At 50.4% G+C, this 21559-nt stretch overlaps 1 protein-coding gene and 2 long non-coding RNA genes across 3 annotated transcripts; all 3 read right to left on the minus strand.

The window, feature by feature from the left end:
* Positions 1 to 2130: 2130 nt before the first annotated feature.
* On the minus strand, positions 2131 to 3066 carry LOC112957662 (olfactory receptor 14C36-like). The gene has a single exon (XM_026051390.1). The coding sequence runs from the start codon at positions 3064 to 3066 to the stop codon at positions 2131 to 2133; it is 936 nt and encodes a 311-aa protein (XP_025907175.1).
* Positions 3067 to 10544: 7478 nt separating this feature from the next.
* LOC112957640 lies at positions 10545 to 11757 on the minus strand. Its single transcript, XR_003251246.1, has 4 exons — positions 11685 to 11757; positions 11165 to 11340; positions 10846 to 10945; positions 10545 to 10621 (listed from the first exon to the last, which is right to left on the minus strand). It is a non-coding gene; the product is annotated as an uncharacterized LOC112957640 (long non-coding RNA).
* Positions 11758 to 13027: 1270 nt separating this feature from the next.
* LOC112957641 lies at positions 13028 to 14122 on the minus strand. The gene is made up of 3 exons (XR_003251247.1): positions 14032 to 14122; positions 13613 to 13722; positions 13028 to 13114 (listed from the first exon to the last, which is right to left on the minus strand). It is a non-coding gene; the product is annotated as an uncharacterized LOC112957641 (long non-coding RNA).
* Positions 14123 to 21559: the final 7437 nt, after the last annotated feature.

Here is a 21559-nt window from a genome sequence, read left to right on the forward strand (position 1 = left end):
TCTATTATATGAGGAAAGACTAAACAAGCTAGGCCTGTTTAGCCTGGATAAATGAAAACTGAGAGGGGATCTGATCAATATGTGTTTATGATATATTTATCTCTGAGGGGAGAATATAAAGAGGAGGGGGGCCAAACTCTTTTTGACAGTGGCCAATGACAGGACAAGGAGTTATGGGTATGAATTAAAACACAGAAAGTTCCATCTCTGTGTGAGGAAGACCTTTACTGTGAGGGTGCTAGAGCTCCGGAACAGGCTGCCCAGGGAGGCTGTGGATTTTCCTTTTCTGGAGCTCTTCAAAACCCACCTGGATGTGACCTGATGCCACATGCTCTAGGTGTCCCTGCTTGAATGTGGGGGTTAGACTAGGTGATCTCCAGCCGTCCCTTCCAACCTCAACTATTCTGTAATTCTGTGATCCTGATTTCCAACAACCTAAGGGTCCGAATTGTCTGATGCAGGAAGGGTCCTGTATTTTTAGCTATTGCCAACATTCTCACCAGTGATAACACCACACAATCAAAAGTGTTAACAAAACCCCCAAGTTTGCTTAATGTACTTGTAAGGTGAATACTTCATGTAGCATGCTGACCAAAGAGTGATTTTTACTCCAAGTTGTTGGCAATTCATAGGGACAGGACAGATGACTTAGGTCTTGTCTTGTTTTCAGTCAAGCCTCAGTAATGATGAATTCCACTGCAATTGTATCTACATTTAATGACAGCAAGGCTTTTCCATCAGAGCAGAGGTGGAGGATCATCATTATCACCAGGTCCTCAGGCAGTTCCCCAAGGAAAACAAGCCCCTGCCCAAGCATGGCACAAGGGAGCTACCCTCTCCCTACCAACCTTGTCTATGTCTCTTCCACCTCACTGGGGACTGGAGCTATCTAAGCTCAGGGCACCTAATCACCGTGCATGTGATCCATGCCTAGAAAGGTGCATGGCAGGTCAAAGAGCATGGGAGGCAATGGGTCCATTGAGCAGCCCCATTTGGGACCTCATAGATGAGCCAGGAAGGGCTGAAGCCCCTGGAATCAGCTGAGCTGTGGATGCTACTTTGACTTCAACTCCATGCTGAGAGCAACAGATTCTCAGCCTTGACAGGAAGCAGCTTGTGGTAGGGCTGAGAACATGGTACTATCCCAGACTGTCCCATTTAGAGGCAGAGGAGGACAAGGCATTGTGGGGTTGGCCAATAGCTCTGCCCCTCGCTCGCCAGCAAGGTAGTCTCTGGGACAGGCAGAACCTTTCTAGGTGTGTGTGGTCTTTCTATTTATGAAGTCATTGAGGAGTTTTGATGGGAAGGGTCCTCAGGATTTCTCCAGTCCAACCTCCCACGCTAAGTATATGTATCTATGAGGAAAGGTGTAGCGAGCTGGGCCTGTTTAGCCTGGAGAAGACTGAGAGGGGATCTTATCAATGAGAGGGGATCTTATCAACGTGTACAAATACTTGAGGGGAGGATGTAAGGAGGAGGGGGCCAAAGTCTTCTCGACAGTGGCCAGTGACAGAACAAGAGATGAGTCCAAACTGAAACAGAGAAAGTTCCCTCTCCATGTGAGGAAAAATGTCTTTACTGTGAGGTTGACAGAGCCCTGGAACAGGCTGCCCAGAGAGGTTTTCAAGTGTTCTTCTTTGGAGATCTTCAAAACTTGCCTGGACACAACCCTGTGCCATGTGCTGTAGGCATCCCTGCTTGAGCAGAGGGGTTGGACTAGATGATCTCTAGTGGTCGCTTCCAACCTCAACCACTCTGTGAGTCTGTGTGATTCTGTAGGGTTGGTCAGAGCTCTGCAGTCTTGTCCTGATCCCTTGCAGATTGCTTGGCTGTGCCTGATGCTGGTTACCAGACTTGCTCTGCTCCTCCTGTCCGGTCACTGAGGTACTGCGCCTCTCATCAGTGGGTTGCTGTTCCATCTGTGTTGCCAGAACCCTCAACTCCCAACTCCCCTTCCTCTACAGAGCAGGCCTGCCCTTGCTACTCCTGACAGCATACTCTTTGTAGCAGGAACCTAATCACAAATGGTGCATGAACAGTTGAGCTGTGATACAGAAGAACCTGCTCTTCTAACCCATTATAAAAATAGACTGCATTCCCTGTGAATGAGTGGACTCACTCAATGGATAATTATTGGAAGTGACACTGTACCCATTGAAATAATTTCCTCAGAGCATCCTTGAGCTCCTTGTTCCTCAAACTGTAGATGAGAGGGTTCACTGTTGGAGGCACCACTGCATACAGAAAAGACACCACCAGATCCAGAGCTGGGAAGGAGACGGAGGTGGGCTTCAGGTAAGCAAACATGACAGTGCTGACAAACAGGGCAACCACAACCAGGTGAGGGAGGCACATGGAAAAGGCTTTGTGCCGGCCCTGCTCAAAGGGGATTCTCAGCACAGCAGTGAAGATCTGCACATAGGACAGAACAATGAACACAAAACACCCAAAGACTAAACAGCCATGAACCACAATAAGGACATCTTCCCTGAGGTAGGCATCTGAGCAGGACAGCTTGAGAATCTGATCGATTTCACAAAAGAACTGCTCCACCACATTGCCTTGGCAGAGGGGTATTGAAAAGGTGTTTCCAGTGTGCAGGACAGCAAGAAGAATGCCACTGCCCCAGGCAGCTAGTGCCATATTGCAACAAGCTTTGGTGCCCATAAGGGTCCCATAGTGCAGAGGTCTGCATATGGCAACAAAGCGATCGTAGGCCATGGCAGTGAGAAGAAAATATTCTGCCACGAGTAAGAAAACAAGCAGAAAGACCTGGGCAGCACATCCCGAGTAGGAAATTGTCCTTGCGTCCCTGAGAGAATTGGCCATGAATTTAGGGACAGTGACAGAGATGGTTCCGAGATCAAGGAGGGAGAGATTGAAAAGAAAGAAGTACATGGGGGTGTGGAGGCGGTGGTCATAGGCTACGGCTGTGATGATGAGGCTGTTGCCCAGAAGGGCCACCAGGTACATGCACAGAAAAAGACTGAAAAGCAACAGCTGCAGCTCCCGTGTGTCTGTGAATATCAGGAGAAGGAACTCGTTAACGGAGGTGCTGTTAGACATTTGCTGCTTTATGGCATGGGGGATGACCCCAAGAAAAAAGAAACTGAGAAGTAAGAAGGATATTTCAATAGTAATAAAACAAGGTTCATTCTTTCATAAACTCCCCATATTGCATCCCTTTGCTGAGAGGATTTATGTGCTCCATTTCGTACTGTCTGGATATGCTGCAAGGAGCAGAGGCCTCTGCCTATGGGCTGCACAGAATTCAGTCCCGGTGTATAGTATGGTTAGCAGGAATGAGAATGGGAATGAGTCTGACTGACATTCACAATTCCTGTCGTGTGAAATCCAGTTGTCACATGGAAAGGTTTTTCACATGTTCACCATCAGTTCTAATAAATCAGCATTGAGGAACAAACTATTAAGGATTTTAAAATGTTGCTTATTTTCTTTAAGATCTCCTTGTTACCCCTGGGAAGTATTGCTCAAAGGTGGAAATCTCTGTCATTCCTGTTGTAAATCCTATAATGAAAAACTCATTTTCATTTGGCAGAGAGTGAGGACTAGTCTATTAGCCTTCGTCCCAGCTGTCATGTGTTTCCACCTCTTTGATGTGGAAGATGATCCACTCATATGTTGCCCTGAAAAGAAAAGTCACCGTTGAGAGCACAGGAATCCAGTTTCAAGCTGCAGAACTTCTTTCCCTTTGTCAGATCACCAGCAGGACATCTCCGTATTCTAGCCAAGGACACACAAGGCTCTTTTCAGCGACCCCCATTTCCATACTCTTTGCATCTCTGTAGCTTCTTCATGAGTCTGTCATAGACATCACAGAGATGCTATGAGACAGCTGTGCCCTTCTGGAGAGCCCCTAGTCTGAGAGGATACCACAGGGAAATGGGCAAATGTCGTAAAGATGGTCTCTCCTTAAGGGAGAATATGCTCTTTTCCCAACAACATGGGCCAAACTTCCTGAGCCTTACAGCTCAGAAGCAGTTTGGGTCAACCTCTCTCCAATGCAGACCCCTCTTGCACAAGTCACAGGGTTGGTGTCTGAATTGCAGTTGAATACCTTGCCCCCTCCCTGATCCCAGGATGCTTGAGAGAAGAGCAAGAGCAGCATGGAGAGGAAGGGAAATACGGACCACCACCGTGGTCCTGCTGCCAAGGAAGGTAAACAGAGTTGGGCATGCTGCTTTGCAGACAGTGCTCTCACAGGGCAGTCACTCTCACTCCCTTCGTTGGGCAGCATGAAATGGGTCCATGTCAGGAAAGATACCCTCCTCCTACATCAGAGGTCTGACTGCAGAAAAGGTGTTGGACTCCATGCTTTTGAGGGCAGAGGTTCTGCTGTATGGCACATATGGGGCTTAATCAGAAGAAGAGAATATCTGCATCAGAGGGACTGCCCATGACTTGCCCAAGTCCATCCTCCCATGATGATTCTCATTATTCATCATCTCATTCCCTGCGCATCTCATTCCCTGCGCATCTCCTGCCTGGAGCTGTCCCAGCCAGATGTTTCTCCGTCCCAATGTCTTTTCCCTGCCAGTGCTCACAGACCCCATTCCATCTGCTTTGTGTGCTCAGTTCTGTTCTACAAAATTGTCCTGCCCCAGGGCATTGGTCAGGGGCATCTCTGTGCATGCAGGTCTTAAGGAGCAGGTCAGATAAAACCCAGTGAGGCCATAAAGGTTATGCTGGTGCTGTTTGTTGGCTGAGGAGGGGATTAAGGAATTTGCTGAGGTTTCTCACAAACCTATTGATCTCTGAGAATGAAGACTGAAGATTCCCAGTCACTAAAATAGAAAACTCTTTTGTTTTTTGTTTTTTTCTTCCCCTGCCAAAATAAGGAAACAGAAAATGCAGATAACAGAACAAAAGCTCCTTCCTTTCAAATAATCATTTTTTCACCTTGGTCTGGGAGAAAAAAAAAAAAAGAAAAAAGAAAAAAATTCCTCAAATATGCCCTGTACATGAGCTAGAGCTGTGAGCATCCCTGAATCATGCAGCACCCTCTCAACAGGTGAACCTGTCCTGCTGGGGTCAGACCTCCCACTCTGTGCTTCTTCCTGCTGCACCATGAGGAATTCCTCAGACATGCTAAGCGCTGATGCTTGCAAGTGGCAGAGTCGCTGCCCTAGGCACACAGCAGCCTGCAGCACAGGGACATTGCTCTGTATTACGGTCCAGAGCAGGCTTGGGTGCACACCCTGGCTTCACACCCCTGTAGCATCCCTGACAGAAGATAGCAGCATGCCTTGTCCTTCCAACAGTGTGACTGCTCTGAAGCATCTCCTTCTCTTCAAAAAGTCAGATGCGGCATCTCAAAAAATCTATCAGTCATGGGATGAGATGGGTTTAGAAGACCCCTTCAGCAACCCGAGTAGCATTGCTCCACAGACAGACACTTACCATGTCAAAAACTGCAGATTTCTCCAACAATGAGCACTCCTCTGCCCCCCCACTCCACACTGCTTTTCATTTCTGTCTTATGTCAGCAAGAGTAGGCAGTGCCTGGAAGCCTGCTACTCTTTGCAAAGGAACTGTTCCTGGACAGAGATGTCTCTTGGCAGTGCTACCAGGTTGCCAAGAGCTCCCTCTGTCCCTGGAGCTTGGTCCCACTTGGGAACAGTGGCCTTGCTGAAAAGTATGACTTTATTTTTCCTTTTACTCCCTCCTCCTGTGAGATGTTCACTGAAGCAAGCTAAAATAATGAGAATGCTACATTGCAAACAACTAATTTAATTTAGTGCAGACACTTGATTCAGTGATATACAAGTAGCCCAGCTGCATCATGTCAGATACTTGGGGTGTCTTGCACAACCATGTATCTCTAGCAGGTACAGCATCGGACCTATAGCAAAACCATGCCCTTCAGGATGGGTTGCTAAGCAAGTGCTCGAGGCCATCTCAGCTTTCCTCCTTGTGCCCAAGTAAATGAATCCCTCCAACATCTTTAGGCCAAGTCCATGATGTCTACATCCAACCATCTTGCATAGATGGGAGGCACATTACACCAAGATCTTCACTTGGTCATTTCTGAAGATTGATTCACCTTTGTCACAGGTCACATAGTGCCACAAATCAGGTCAGGCAGCACATTCCTCTCCTGCCATTCCTGCAGAGCCCACCTCTGTTTCTACCAGGCCTCGGGTACTGAAATATTTGTTGTCAGACTGGGAACCTCATTTCACCATTACAGTGCCTGACAGCCAAACGCTATGCAGATGGCTGTTAATTTTGTAGAGACACTTGAGTTTCAGTGCTTCATAGGGCACAGCTGGATGTGTGGCTGCTGTTTGTGCTTATGAGGTCACTTTTTCCTTGTTGTGTGGTTTTGAGGTCAGTTATGCCCAAGGGCCCAACTGGCCAGTGCTGGTTATGAAGTTGCTGTTTATTGTTAGGTCACTTCTGCCTCAGTGCCTGGTACGCCAGTGCTAGGTCTATGGCTGCTGCTTCTCGTTGTGAGTTTACTTTTCTTTCAGTGACTTAAAGACCAGTTTCTGGCCCATGGCTCTTTCTTACCGTTGTGAGGTCTCCTGTGTCATAGTGCCTGATAGGCTAGTGGTGGTCACTGGATAACGCTTGGGGTGTTGGCATCTACTTCTGCCTCAGTGCTGGACAGGCCAGTACTAAGCTCTGGGCTCCTGTTTGTGGTCAAGAGGTCACAGATGCTTCAGGGATCTCAGAAGCCCAGCATCATGGCTGCTGTTTGTCGTGCTGAGGTCATTCGGGCCTCAGTGCGTCACAGAACACTGCTAGGCACATGGCTGCTGTGTGCGTTGTGAGGTCGCTTGTACCTCACAAGTGCCCTGTAGGCCAGTGGTTGTCACGAAGTTGCTCTTTGGCATTTTGAGGTGTCTTCTGCATCAATGTCTGATAGGCCAATGCTGGTGTTTTAGTCACTATCTGTGGCCGTCAGGTCACTTGTGTTACAGGACCTGATAGGCCAGTTCTAGGCCCACAGATACCTTCTGCTGTTGTGAGATCGCCTCTTCCTGAAGCCTAAATAGGCCAGTCTATGGCCATGGCTGCTCTTTGTGCATGTGAGGTGACTTGTGCCTCAGTCCCTTGTATGCCAGTCCTGATTATGTGTCTGCTTTTTGTGGTTATGAGGTCACTTGTGGTTCAGTGTCTGATGGGCTAGTGTTAGGTACATGACTGTGCTTGAGAGGTGATGTTTGTGGAGAAAATTTCCAAAATACTTTAGTTTTTTAGCGGAAGAACAGGAAATGTCACTTGGCCCTACAAGCGGAACCTTAGCCCTATTTTGTTGTTGGTGGTGGTGGGTTTTTGTTTTTGTGTTTGTTGTTGTTGTTCAAAGGTAACACCAAAAAGATAACACCACTCTACTTTTCTACCAAAAAGACCCACCATTCTACTGTGGGTCTTCTTGTAGAAATAGGATGTAGGAAAGAAGGGACAGAGTGCGTCCTTCCTCTTTTAGGTACAAAAGCTTTTTTTTTTTTTTTTTTTTTAAAGTCCTCAACTTCAAATTTTCTGCTCTGTATTACTTAAGGTAGAAATGTTATGCTGGAAAAAAGGAAACATACCCTTAACACACCTTAAAGTCCTCATCCAGAGGCCTCTTTATCCAGGAAACTTATCCCTGCGAGGCTCCCAAGCTATGGATCGGGCCAGGTAGCAAATCTGGTGAATTTTTTCCTATGTCTTCTAACTCTGGGGAATGCCATTTCTCATTTTTGGACTTTGTTTGGTTCTGGTGCTTTTCAGTGTCACCTTGGGCAGTACATCTCCTCTGAGCTCAGTCCCTGTACCCTGCACTCACTGCTTCCAGCATCCTGACTCTACTGGGGGTGTGTTGCGGGTTACCGTGGTGCTCGGAATACAAAGGACTTGAAGATACAAAGCAAGCACAACCACGGCCTACAGGGAAAGAGAGGTGGTCTGTTTGTATGGGAGAGTATTAAATGCTAAGAGGAGAGAGTCTGGAGTAAGATATGAATGTTGTCTTCAATCATTGCCATTAACTTGGGACACGGAGTAGTATAACGTGCATGTGTGCATGGGCTCCTCTGTTGGGCTTTGCTGGGAGAGGGTTAGCATTAAAGGCTGACTTCTGTGTTTCCAGTTAGCTGGAGCATGAGCAGCCAGCCCTGTCAACCACACTGGCTGCACCTGAGGCCCCTTATGTCCCCCCAGCTTTGTCATCTTTATGGATGCATCTCTCCAGAGGGGAGGATGCCCTCTGTGCCCTGTTGCACTTGCCTCCAGCACTGGCGGGCAGCGTGGGGTGTTGACATGCAGAGCTTGGCGTGGCCGGGCCTGGGTCCTGGGCAAGGGGACACCAGCAGGGCTGCCTGCTCCACAGGTGGACAATCTGCAGCCTGGTTGTGACGCCCCAGTGCCTGCCCTGGCTAACAGGGCCCTGTATGAGATCATGACACTTGGCCTCTCTCTGTGCTGGCTCCCGCTTTGCTGTATCCTCTGCCCAGCTTGATGGGTCTGGCCTTGCCTGCCCTGGTCACACATGGCTGTGTGGTCAGGGCCATGTGCATGTGAGTGGTCCTGCTCCCACAAAGCCTCCATCTCCCATCTAGCTGGGCCTCCTTCAATTTCCTTTGACCATATGCAGTTGCAAGACATCATTAGTTCCCTTATCCTTGCATCTGCCGCTCAGTGGCAGCGGAGTGCTTACAGCTTCTCATCAGCCATGCTGCCATTTCACCCGCCCGAGGTCCTTCTCACACTCCTGCTAGGCGCCTCACTGTGTGCCAGCGGGTTCTCTGCCACCTCCTCTCACTCCTGGCACCTTTTAACAAAGCACGCCAAAGGGAAAAGATGTGGGAAAGAAACACTGCTTCTTTTCCCAATGAGATTGCATAGTGCCAACAGTCCCATTCTAAAGATTGCACACAACTCAGCAGTTGCTTTCCTGTCTTTACTTGATTCACCTACCCACATGATGTCCACTACTGAGAGCTCTGCAAAATCAAAAGGGCAGAGGAGCAGCCAGAGGAGAACGAGGAGAGGTGAAATCTCCCTTCTCAATCTTTCTCCGTTTTTCTTCTATTTTGTTGTCGCTCCCTTCTGCATGGGAATGCTTTCTTTTTCTGCTTCTTTGCTCTTCCCTTTTCTGGGAAGAGCCTTCAAGACAGGAAGGAACTGACAGAGCCAAAGGGGCTTATTTTTGATGGGAGTATTTCCCAGCCCACTGCTCTGGTACTGACGAGCGACCTGAATCTGCTCAGTTGCTGCTGAAGTGATGCCCATCTTGCCCTCTGGACGCTGATGACAGGTGCAGCCAGCTGCTTTTACCAGAGTGCTCATGTGACCTGGCTTGCTGTGTTCGTCCTCTGCCTCAGGATCGGCAGCAAGGAATTTTTCCAGAGCTCCTGTCCTTATCTGGGCGCTTCCTGTCACTACGGCAAGATGTGCGCGTGTTTCCACTGCTGTAGTGCTGCTGAGGGCAGGTTTGCTCGCTTCTTTCCAGGTTGTGAGTGCACCTCCTCTTGGGAGAATGAGCACCCCTTTCCTGGGCATCGGTGTCATTTGGAGCCTCTTGCAGGGCTCCATTTCTCTTTAAATATCTTGAATTCTGCATTTCAAAAGAAGACATTCTAAGCTCTATGCAAACACAAAGCTTGGAAAAGCCCCTCCCGCAAACTCTTCCCACCAGGTAGTCCTACAGTTGTCTCAGGAGATGGAAAAACAAACAAAACCCAAGAGAACAAGAAAAAACAGTCTGCTTTAGCTCTTCAGTGCATATTTTGCACCTAGCACCTCTTTTGGTGCCTATTGGAAACAAATAAGCATCCCTTTTGAAAGGTCATGCAAAGAGCAGAGCATGGCTTAAAGAAGTTCTTTCTCTCTCTTTCTTTACGTATATACGCATGATGGATGTGTGTCCATCTTTCTCTTTGAAACTTTTCCCGAAAGCCCTGTCATCCTTGTTCCAGTGCTGAGGAATAAGCCATTCTGGTTTTGCTGTCTCAACGAATGTCTCAGCACTAAAAATAAACCAAGGAAATTTTAGAGTCTTTTGTTCATGGTTTGAGTATGATTAGGAACTGCTTCCAATGCCTTGCAAGGCTTCAGGAAGCTGGGCTGCAAGGAAAGAAGCACCAAGGTTGCACTCAGTTTAACATGAGCCACTGAGGGATTAAGGGATTCTGCCTGCAGCAGAGGAGCTGTGAAGAAAGCTGTCGTGTGGCAGAGAAAACACCACAATTTGGTGCCTCAACTCTTCTCTCTCTTCCCTCCACAAATACCTTCATCATATGAGGTGGATGCTGTGGTGCCAGAAGTGCAGCTTCTTATTAGCTCCTTATTAGCTCCCTGCTGCCCGAGGAGCGAAGGGGAGGAAGATGGCACTGGTGCATAAGAAGGGAGTTCTCTCCAGGTAGTTCATCATAGCGCCTTGGGAAACAACAGTCATCTCATCTGAGACATGTTCTGTTAGCCTCCCCGTGGGCTGAATCCCATCCTACCACATTCTAGGAGCAGCTGCCATGTCCTGCTGAAAATGTAAGCAAAACTACAAACTGAAAATTAGATACTAGTCTTCTTACCATGGCTGTCCCTTCCAGAGCAAGAACTCCTGCTTACACCACCTCTGGCCTGGCTTTCCCCTCATGTCAGTGCTCAACAGCTACAGAGAGCACATATGGAACAAGTCACACAAGTGCAGCAGGGGATGGTCAAGCAATGAAAGGTAATACATGGCATGGGGAATTCCACAAGGGACAGATTTGATTCTACTAATAGTCTTTTCCTGCCAGGACAGAAAGAAAAGCTCAGAGGGGGAGAAGGAGAGAAGGTTGAGTAGTGCCAAAAGGAAATGTACCCTGAACCCACTGGACTACTTGCTCTTACCTGATATAAAAAAGTAAATACACCTGCTGACTGAGGACGGTTTGATGTCACGGGGGACGACCAAGTCATCGTTCATCTCGTACCACAGCTCATTACTGGCCTACAAATAAAATCGGCAATGCCTTTAGAGCTAGTGCGTGGTTTCTTCAGGAAAACCCCAAGAGAACACTACGAGACAGAGCATGCTTCAAGACTAGTCACAAGGAGACACCTTACAAGTCCTTTTCCCTCGAAAGCAGTGGCTGCCAGTAAGAGGCTGGGGCAAGTTTCTCTTCAGCAACACAGAGTTTACCCTGCAAGAAATGGAGCTGATACTTACTTAACTTGGTCAAGCAGATATAGTGTCCTGCATGACCACTGATCCCTCTGCGCACCAGGACAATGCATAAGGCGCAGAGGACGCGTTCTCCAACGCGCTGAGACATGTCAAAGGTCCAAATACTCTGGGTAGTCCACATCCTGAAGACAGAGCAAGGTTCAAACCCATTTGGGAACCTTGTATGAAAGACAGAGAAGAAAACATGCCTGAGAACATGGGCTAGACCCTTTTTGATAGACACTTCCTCTGCTTCCTCAGAGATCAATCCCCAAGACAGCATTTAATCATTTCAGTTGCAGGAACTGCTCAATACAAAATTAACTCCTGAAGAGCAGAGCGCACACTTACCATCGCATGAGAACTTTACTGTTTCTGGAAGAGAAAATGTAAGACCTACTTCTCGTGCTGATTTTTCCTAGGCATTTTCCGTTGCTACAGTTACACTTGGCAGATATTAGCAACTTTCAGAGGAGTCTTCTGCCATGGGAAACCTCCCTGCCCAAGAAGGCTGCACACATACCTTACTAGTCTTCTCGCCAGCAAAATCAGCAAATCTTTTCAGTGCTGTGGTGAGAACACTGGGAGAGGGATGTACTGTAAGCCCGTTGGATGCAGCACCATCTTTTCACACCTTCAAAGCAAGCACAGGTATTTGTTTCAACCCACTGGCAGAACAGCTAGCTGCAGTTTCCACAATTCAAGAACAGCGCAAGGAGTTCTGCTAGTAAGCCAGCAGAGCTCATTCCAGGGGAGCCAGCTGAGGGTCACCTAGGCACACAGATGCCCTCCACAGGGTACACTAGCACATTCCAGAACATGTGGTGGCCTCCCATCCCAGATGCTTGTGCACAGCTCCTACCTGCTTGAGCTCACTGCTACACAGAGGATGCAACTTTTAACTCCTGCCTGTTGGAAGAGGTTGTTGCACAGCTTCACAGTTAGCAAGGTTGACCATCTCTGGGAAGACAGCACAAGGAAGAAAATTCTCCTGTGCTTCTCAGAAAAGATTTCCAGCAACTTGCACAGAATAAGAAAGGCTCTGCTTTGAGAACCAAGTGTACCCTTTTCTAGCTTTGGGTGACTTCAGGGCACCACAAAAAGCTGCATCTCATCCTCTTGTTTATCTTTTTGAGTTAAGTCAAAGGATAACTTCTGCTTGGAGGCAGGCAGGATCTCCTATGTGGGTGGCATCAGAAAGAATCTTACTTGCTGCACTTGCAGTAATTGTCACCATTTAGCAGCTCAGGTCTCACAAATCCCCTCTAGTCTGCTGGGGACAGAGGACGCTGCCTGGATGAGGAAGAAAGTAGAACACTGAGTTCCTGGAAACTCACATCCCAACCCAAGACTGCTCTTTTGCTGCAGGGCGTCCCTTGTTAACATCCGTGAATCCTACTGCAAAGCAGTGAGCACTGGGAAGAAGGGAGCTGAAGGAGAGTGTGCCCAACACTGACCTTGCTTGAAAGTCTTGACAACACTGGGAAGTCTTGAAAGCCTTCTTTGAAAGTCTCTATTAAATTACTTGTATACAAAGAGCTACCTGTCCATGGTTCCGCGCAAGGAACACATGCCTTTGTATACGTAACAAAGCCAAAAAAACAAAGCAAACAAAGCCCCCAAACAAAGCAATAGAAAAGTCATTGTATACCAATCAGAAGTGTACATAAGTAGTACTGAGAAAGTATCATAGGATGAGCATGTGTGCAGAGCAACCACCCAGCCATTACCCCACCTTTTTGCTATGAACAGCATACATTCCTAAGAAAACTCTGACGATTTGAGAAAGACACAGAAGACCAAAATTCAAAATCTCAGCACCTTCAGAGGCATCTTCAAACAAAATTTCAAAACCTTTTACCTTTATCTCCAAAGGGATATCGAGGGACACCTCAGAAAACTGTGAAAGTGCTTGGTGGCTCAAGCATGTTACTGGAATCCCAACAGAAGGACCTTAAAAAATCAGAAGGACACTCACTTTGTCTATTGCCATTATGGAGATCCACTATTTCACTCGCACTGCACACTCTTTGTGACAAACATGCACAAAGGCACAGTTCTAAGGGCAGTAATATCAAAGAGTACCTCTGGATGTTAGGAATCCTGCAAATATTTGGAGAATGACAATATTACCATGCAATGCATGAAATGCTAGAGAAAACTGAAAGGATAAATTGGTTCTGCTTACTTGGTGCCTCCTTTCAAGCAAGCAGTGTGCATACCACCCACGGTGTAATGTGAGAATTTATGAGCATCTTCCTGCTTGTCACAGCAGAAACGCTCCCCTCTTCCTCGTAAATATGAAGAGTTATACAATATTTATCTTGTAAGAAGGGACTGTATAGATACCTTACGAATCTTTTTGACAGCAAAATCAGCAAATTCTCCAAATGCGTTGCACCCCTGCAAATTCAGGTGTTTCTACAAAGAATGCCTTCTGAAAAGACTTACGTGTAAGGTCGCTGAAGACAGCCAGAGGCTCAATGGCATTTTCAGAGCAGGACAGGACCTCGTTCACATGTGTTTCATTGTATACAGCATGCAGAAACCTTGCTCACGATCTGTTGAATGTCAAGGAAGAAACCACCTTGTTCTAGTGAAGGTCACCTATGTTCCAGTGGAAAACCTCAAGTAACAAAAATGTTGAAGCTGTAAGTGCACTCTCTGCCCTTCATTCCACTTGGTCTTCTCAAAAGTGCCAAGAGTCCAGTTTCCCTCCCTCCATTCGGTCCTTTGGGCAGCACCTGCCTGGTGCCCGCCCCTGTTCCCCATGGACCCCACTGCACAACTGCCTCGCCTCACCTGGCCCTTCTTGGTGCCCCCTCTGCCTGGACTCTGAAGCTGGGAGGCTGGGTCCCCAATGGACTCACCCATTCTCCCTGCACCACAGAGGCTGGCAGGTGGTCCAAGCAATCCTGTCAGTGTCCGTGGGACCCAGCCAAGCCTGGGTGCCTGGGCTGCCCTGTAAATGCATAAAGGGTTGCCCCAGACAGGAAGTGTGGGTGCCCCCACTCTTCTTGTATGGGTGCCCCCACTCTTCTTGTATGGGTTTGCGTGCACTCCCCATCCTCCCCGCTACCAAATCTGCACTTGCATGGTTCTGTGAAGTGAGGCCTCTCTCTCTTGTGTAGTCCATCCCTCAGCAGTTAGCCTTGGCACAAGGAGAGACATGGTGCAGAAGGCGGGGGTGGTCCTCAGGATCCACATCATGCTGCCCAGATCCCCGCTCTTGCAGTGGGGACCGAAAGCCAGACAATTCATAGCAGTGGATCACTCGACTTGTGTCGATGAAGAACGCAGCTAACTGCAAGAATTAAAGTGAATTGCAGGACAATTGATAATTGACATTCCAACGCACTTGTGGCCACGGGCTCCTCCTGGGGCTACACCTGCCTGTGGGTCGCTTGACGGTCCGTTGTCTCCTGCACTGTGCCAGCGTTATTGTGCCATCCCTCAGGGAAGGACTGAGGGGACAGGGCATGGTGGTGGCATCTGCAATGGTTAGTGTGGTGGCAGAGGAGCCTGGGGCCCTGGCGGGTGTGCTGGTGTCCCCAGACACACAGCTGCACCCCCTGGCTGCGGCGCCCGTCTGCCTGCACCGGCTGTGGGTGCCGTGCAGCGTCTCATCGCAGCCACCCTCCACCTCCGCCGCGCCCCCGTGTTCTGGGAGCAGCAATGGCTGCCACGGCGCCACATGGCCTGTGGTGTGGAATACCTGGAGCGCCTCGCAGGCCCGCGCCCCATGCAGCCTTCATCCCCTTACGTGCAGACTCGGGCCAAAGCCCCGCTCCCAAAGTGCCTGCTCTGCGTAGTTCATCCCGCTGGACCCTCGATGCAACTGAGACGTAGTGGTCCAGTGACCGTCACCTCCCATCCACCACCACCGCCTGGGCCAGTTGTCCTGCGCTCTGCCGGTGGTGTGCTCTGCCTCCATCCCTCTCTCCTGCCATGTGCGGGGCAAGAGTAGAGGCAGTGGCTGTGAAGGCGAGAGGAGGAGGCAAGGTGTGCCCTGGGTGTGGGAGCATGCAGCGTTGTGTGAGCAAGCGGAGTCCGTGTGTTTGGGTGCCGGAGCGGGGGGATGTGGGCCCCGTGCCAGGCCCACACACGGCTGTCTGCAAGTAGGGCACCACGGCAGTCCTGCATGGTGCTCCCACGCACACGCACCCATGGGCAGCTCGCCTCACACGCTCCATGGCTGCCAGCATGCAGTGTTGTCTACTGCTACCGAGCCCTTCTCCTCAGTGACCTTGGGTGGGGTCGCCTCAGGCAGTAAGTGAAAAGTGGGAGGAACAGCAGCACTCCCTGGAGTGGGGGTCAGGGAGTGCCCAGTGCCCTTGGCACCTGCTGCCCTGAGCAGGGTGGTTGTGCCGCGACATGGTCCCAGAGAGGTGGTGCCGCGCTGCGGCTCCCAGAGCGCCAGTCCAGCTGCAGCACAGACCCAGCTGCAGTGCCCCTCTACTCACCCCCTGGGCCCTGCCATGGGCCGCATGCCGAGCTCTAGCACAGCTGCCTTAGGAAGGCAACGCGGCGCAGCAAGCGGGGCGGGCAGCACAGGGCAATGGTGGCAGCGGTGGCATGGGGCGCGAACCACACAGAAGGAATGCAGGTGAAAACTACTATGAAAGAATAAAGTAAGATTAAATAAAAAAATAGAGAAAAAGAGTGTGAACACTTAAAAAATAACACCGACCATTCAGAAAACAAACCAAAATATTAAAAAGGAGCAAGTGGTGGGCACCCCTGCCCCTGCCAGAGCCCGCGTGCCTCCTACCTTGCCAAGGGGCGAATGCAGCAGCCGTCTCAGGGAGCTCGGGTGGCCGGGCGCAGGGAGCAGGGGAGGCTGGGGAGCGCCTGCAGCAGCTCCAGGGCGGTTTGGAAGGAGGAGGCGGCCTCCGAAGGAGGGGGTGGCCTCGAGGCATGGCGCCGCGCCTCTCTCATGGTGCCTTCAGGTGCCGGTACAACAGCACGCATTCATCCGCAGCGCCCCAGTCCCCTCCGCCCCAGCCGCGTGTCTGCTGCCAACTCTGAGCTCTGCCATGCAGCCAGTTCTCCTGTCCACCTCACTGTCCACTCATCTATCCCGCACCTCCGGAGCGTGACCAGGAGGATGCTGTGAGGGACGGTGTCAAAAGCCTAGCTGAAATCTTACTCATAGGGATGCACCGATCCTGAGCTCTTGGAAGGCAATAGACCTCTCTGGATAAGGCGTTGGGTCTGCAGATTGGTGCCTCCATGCCCTGCAGCAGGGAGTCACCCACAACAATCACTCCACTGCTTCTTCTAGGTGCTTCTTTTCTCCTGCAAGAAGTGGGACTAAAGAGAAACATCACAGTACTGCCTGCCACTTTCCAAAATGCCAGGGCACCTCAGATGAGCCTGAAGAAGGAGCTCTGGAAGAACCCAAAAAATGGCAGTATGAAAAATGTGTCTAGCAACTTAAGACCAAAAATGATCTCTGTCAGCGTAAAAGATCTGTGCACCCTGTGGTTAGACAGCAGCTTGAGATAGCTTCTCCTGCCAGCTCACGTCTACAGATTGGTACTTCTATGGTAAGGTGGGTGTGTATGATAAGTGTGCTCCAGCCAACTCAGTGCTGTAATCATCTGTAGGAAAAGGGTACCACAATGCTGAGGTGGGAGCATGCACTGTGCAGCGCATTCCAGTGTGCTTGCTGCTGCCATTGCATATCCAAAAATTGGTACTGGAAAGGTAAGGGAGGGTTTGCACGTGTAGTAGTAGCAGACTGCGCTTGCTGCTGCCATCCTATGTCTGGAAATCTGGCCCTGGAATGGAAAAGGAGGGTGTGCATGCAGGCAAAGTGTGCTCCGGTGCACTGGCTGCTGCCAGCACTTGGGGGAATATGGGTACTGCAACATGCTGTGGGCGGGTGGTCGCACGTGCAGTGCACTCCAGCACACTGGCTGCTACCACGGCTTGCAAATTGGTACCGCTGTGGTAAAGCGGAGCGGCACACATGAGCACGCGCTCCGGTGTGATCGCTGCTGCACTCATGTGTTCATCAAATTGGTACTGGAGCAGTCAGCGCATGCAATGTGTTCTCTGGCGCGCCCGCTGCTGCCCTCATGTATTGGAAAATGCTTCATGTATTGGAAAATGGGTACTAGAGCACTAAGGTGAGGTTCCTATGCGCAGTGCTCCTGCGTGCTCGATGCCATCGTGAGTCTCAAAATCTGTACTGCAACACTGGGGTCAGGGGTGTGCATGCACAGCACACTCTGCGCTTGCTGCTGCCTTGCTGTGTTGGAAAATCTCCTCTCCTTGCATCACAGTGCAGCAGCAGCACTTCTGTCACAGGCCTTGCTCCACGGGTTGCAGGCACGCTCCTCGCGTACTTTTTGGCCAGCATGAGAACTCCTCATTGTCTTGCAGGGACATGCCCAGATTTCCTTGCAATTTCATGACTCCAGCCTTGGGGAGGCAGAGTTGGCTTTGGAGGAGGATGCCCAGTGCTTGCAGCCAGGGCAGGACATGTGCGTGTGCCTGTTAAGGTGCAAGGGGGACCTGGTGTTGGCATGCCCTATTTCCAAGGGCTGTGCTGTAGCCTGGCCATGCCCCTCCAGTGCCATGTGCCAAGGTGCAAGGGGATCACTCTTGGCTGCCCAAAATGCATTGTGCTGATCTAACAAGGAATCCCATGCTAGTCCCCGTTAGCTGAGAGAGCACTGCACTGCTGTCCTTGAAGCAGGCCTCCACAGTGCTCCCCTGAGCGAGTGCACACGGAGGCCTGCGGAGGCTGCACCAAAGCCCATAGTAGCCCCCCGACCCAGTGTGCGTGGAGGCGTGGGGAAGCTGCATAAAAGCCCATAGGGCCCCCATGGCCCAGCGCACATGGAGGCCTGGGGAACTTGCATGAAAGCCTGTAAGGTTCCACTGTGCACAGAGGCCCGAGGAGGCCGCATGAAAGCCTGTAGGGCATCTCTTGTTGCAGTGTGCACAGAGGCCCGGGGAGGCCACACAAAACCCTGTAGGGCCTTCCCGGCACGGTGCGCACAGAGAGCCAAGGAGGTCACACTGGCTCATCCCCTGGCTTAGTGCGCACTAAAGGGGACCAGTGCGTACGGAGGCCCAGAGAGGCTGCACGAAAGCCCGTATGGACCCAGAGGCCCAGTGCGCATGGATGCCTGGGGATGCCACATGAAATCTTTTAATTCCTCCCACCTGGTGTGCAAGGAGGCCTATGGAGGCTGCACGAAAGCCCGAAGGGCCCCAGGGGCCCAGTGTGCATGGAGGGCTGAGGAGGCTGCTCGTAAGCCTGTAGGGCCCCTCCAGCCCAGTATGCCTGGAGACTGGGAGAGACCGCACAAAAGACTGTAGGACCTTGCTGGTCCAATATGGATGGAGGCCCACACAAAAGCCCATAGGTTTCACCCGGTGTGAATGGAGTGAATTCACATAGTGGGTATGGAGGCCTGCGGAGGCTGAAGGAATGCTCCTATGACCCCCATTGCAGTGTGCACAGAGGCCTGGGGAGGCCACACAAAGTCCCGTAGGGCCCCTCCAGCACAGTGTACACAGAGGCCCAGGAAGGGCGGACGAAATCCAATAGGACCTCCCCTCGCAAAGTTACCATGGAGGCCCAGGGAGGCTACACAAAAGCCCATAGGGCCCCAGAAGCCTAGTGCACATAGAAGTCCAGGGAGGCCACATGAAATCCCGTGGGGCCCCTGGTGCCCAGCGCACATGGAACCCTGGGGAGGCCGCACAAAAGCCTGTAGGGTCCCCTCAGCACAATGAGCACGGAGGCCCAGGGAGGCCAGTCGAAAGCCAGTAGGGTCTCCTGGGCCCAGTGCGCATGAAGGTTTCCATGGTCCACACAAAAGCCTGTCAGGCCTCCCTGGCCCAGTGTGCATGGAGGCCCCATGGGGCCACACAAAACCCCTTATGGCCCCTCTTTGTGTGCGCGGAAACCTCAGGGGATCACATGAAGGGCCACATGGCTTCCCTGGCCCAATGCACACTGAGGACCTTGGAAGTTGCATGAAAGCCCATAGGACCCCACCGGCCCAGTGCGCACGGCGGCTCCAGGTTGTCGCACAAAGTCCTTTACAGCTCCCCTGGGCCCAGTAAGCATGGTAGCCCTGGGGGGCTCTACCAAAGCTTGTAGAGACCGCCTGGGCCCATGCACACAAAGGCTCCAGGGGTCTGCAGGAATGCCTGTAGGGCTCCTCCATCCCCATGCACACATAAGCCCCAGTAGACAAAGGCCTGTAGGGCACCCAGGCCCAGTGCGCACAAACACCCGAGGTGGCCACAAGGAAGCCCATAGCACCTTCCCGGCCCTGTGTGCAGGGAGGCCTGGGGGGCCACACCAAGGCCCATAGAACCCCTTCATTCTCACGCACATGGAGGTCCCAGGGGTCTGCATGAAGGCTTGTAGGTGCCCCCTCGTTTCCGTATGCATGGGGGCCCCGCAGAGCTGCACGGATGCCCGTACAGCCCCTCCGACCCCGTGTGCAGGGAGACTCCAGGGAGCTGCACAGAGGCCTACAGGACCCCCTGGCCGCATGCACATGGAGGCCCTAGGGCCATAGGGGATTTTTTGTTCTATATTTGTCCAGTGCTTGTACAAGGTGGAAGTGAATCAGAGGCTGAGATTTAGGGCGCTGTTCCAGGAAAATGCTATTTACTTGAAAGTGTCCTGTTTACAGGAAGTTGAGATCTGGAGTTATACTGCTTAAGTATCCAACAGCAATGGCAGTTGTGGCTCTGAATGGCTCTGATCTCTGATGCGAGTTCCTAGGCATTATATGCAACTTTGCCAAGAACTTAGCAGGACAAAACTCTAAAAAGACATTAGGTTACGTACCAGAATCGAATATTATTACAGGAAATAATTATTCTGCAATTGTAACTGGGTACAGCTTTGATTACCTTGAAAATGCTTTGAAAAGGGCATTCAATTCTGTTGTTGGTGACTTATGGGGTGATTTCTGGATGGAGAAAAGTACCCCTTCCCCTCACCCGGGCAGCTCTGGCACATGTTAAGTGTTGAGCTCCAGATGTTTTCCATCCTCCCTGTAGCGGCTCCCTGGGCACATGGTCCCTCTTAGGGGTTTTCTTCTGTGTTGTGGCTCAGCAATGCCCAGAAATAGCACCTAGCTCTACGTTCCTCGGGCCCCAGGATGCATCGGTTTCAGATGAGAGCTGGCTATACTGTGCATCCAGTATATGATGGATGATGTATAGGGAAAACTATATTGAAATGCTGGTTGGTTGTAGTATTGTACACCTGTGATTTACCTGCAAAGCTCTGAAATGTGCATGTATCTTCAGTTCTATTTCTAGTTTTACTGTCACATCACAGCACCATTGATGGGACAAATCTGAAACTTACCTCTGCTCTGAGCAGTGTCTGGTCTCAGGGCCTCACGCCCAGCTGTCCTGGCTGAGAACATGTTGTTTCATGCAACGAACCTCTTCCCTCACTTCCGGCTGTTAATTGTGAACTTGAACTTTGGAAAACTACTGAGAGCTATTGAACCACTCCCACTTCCTCCTGGCAGGAGGGTGCACCAAGGCCATGAAATGCAGGGATTGCGGGGAGGCTCTTCAGGGCAGAGACTCCCTCTCCTTTCATGCTTGCAAAGTCTGGCTCCAGCTGTGTCTGGCTCCATCCCCTGCAGTGGAGATTGGATTTTCCTCCCCAGCCTCAGAGCTTCCACTCTGCTAGCCAGCCTGCATCTGTGGTTTCCTCCTCTTATTCCTATGGCAAATGCTAAGCTCTTAATTCTTAAGAAAATATGTCATTCCTGGCTTTTCATAAAAGCCAAGCACAATTCACTAGAATGACAGAATAACGGCAGCTGTGTGACCTAGATTCAACAAATTGCCCTCTCTAATGTATCTTCAGGGGTCTTATGTCAAAAATATTTGTTTTCTTACTGGCTTATCATGTCAAAATTCTTCATTTTTGCTTTACTCTCATTAATTTAGAACTAATTGAAAAAAACAAGCTGTGCTTATACTGAGGTTATTGCATTATCTATTTTGTTATACATGACTGAAAAAGTATAAAGTCAGCTAGGGTCCCACAACAGCAGCACAAGATAGGGGTGTATATTTACATATAATTGCCCTGAGAAGTGGTAGGCAGTGAGTTGGGTTGTCATGTCAAGCTCAGCATGTGCATGGAATCATGGCTAAAGGAATGGGATCAGCTGAACCTGCTGTGCCACCGGATTGCTGAGATCTCTTCCCATCAATCTGTGCTTGAGGTGCCTGAAAGATCAACATGAGCAAGGTTCATTCATTTGCTTGCCTGAATGTGGTTGAAGGTGGCTGTACAGACTGGTATCCAAGGATTTCTGCCCTTTTGCACAGCACAGATTCACTTTATTTGATAAAACAAAGCCTAAGAAATGGTTTAATTGTCATCTC

The sequence above is a fragment of the Nothoprocta perdicaria genome, unplaced genomic scaffold (genome assembly GCF_003342845.1).
Source record: "Nothoprocta perdicaria isolate Ctin4 unplaced genomic scaffold, notPer1 scaffold_75, whole genome shotgun sequence".
NCBI classification, from domain to species: domain Eukaryota; kingdom Metazoa; phylum Chordata; class Aves; order Tinamiformes; family Tinamidae; genus Nothoprocta; species Nothoprocta perdicaria.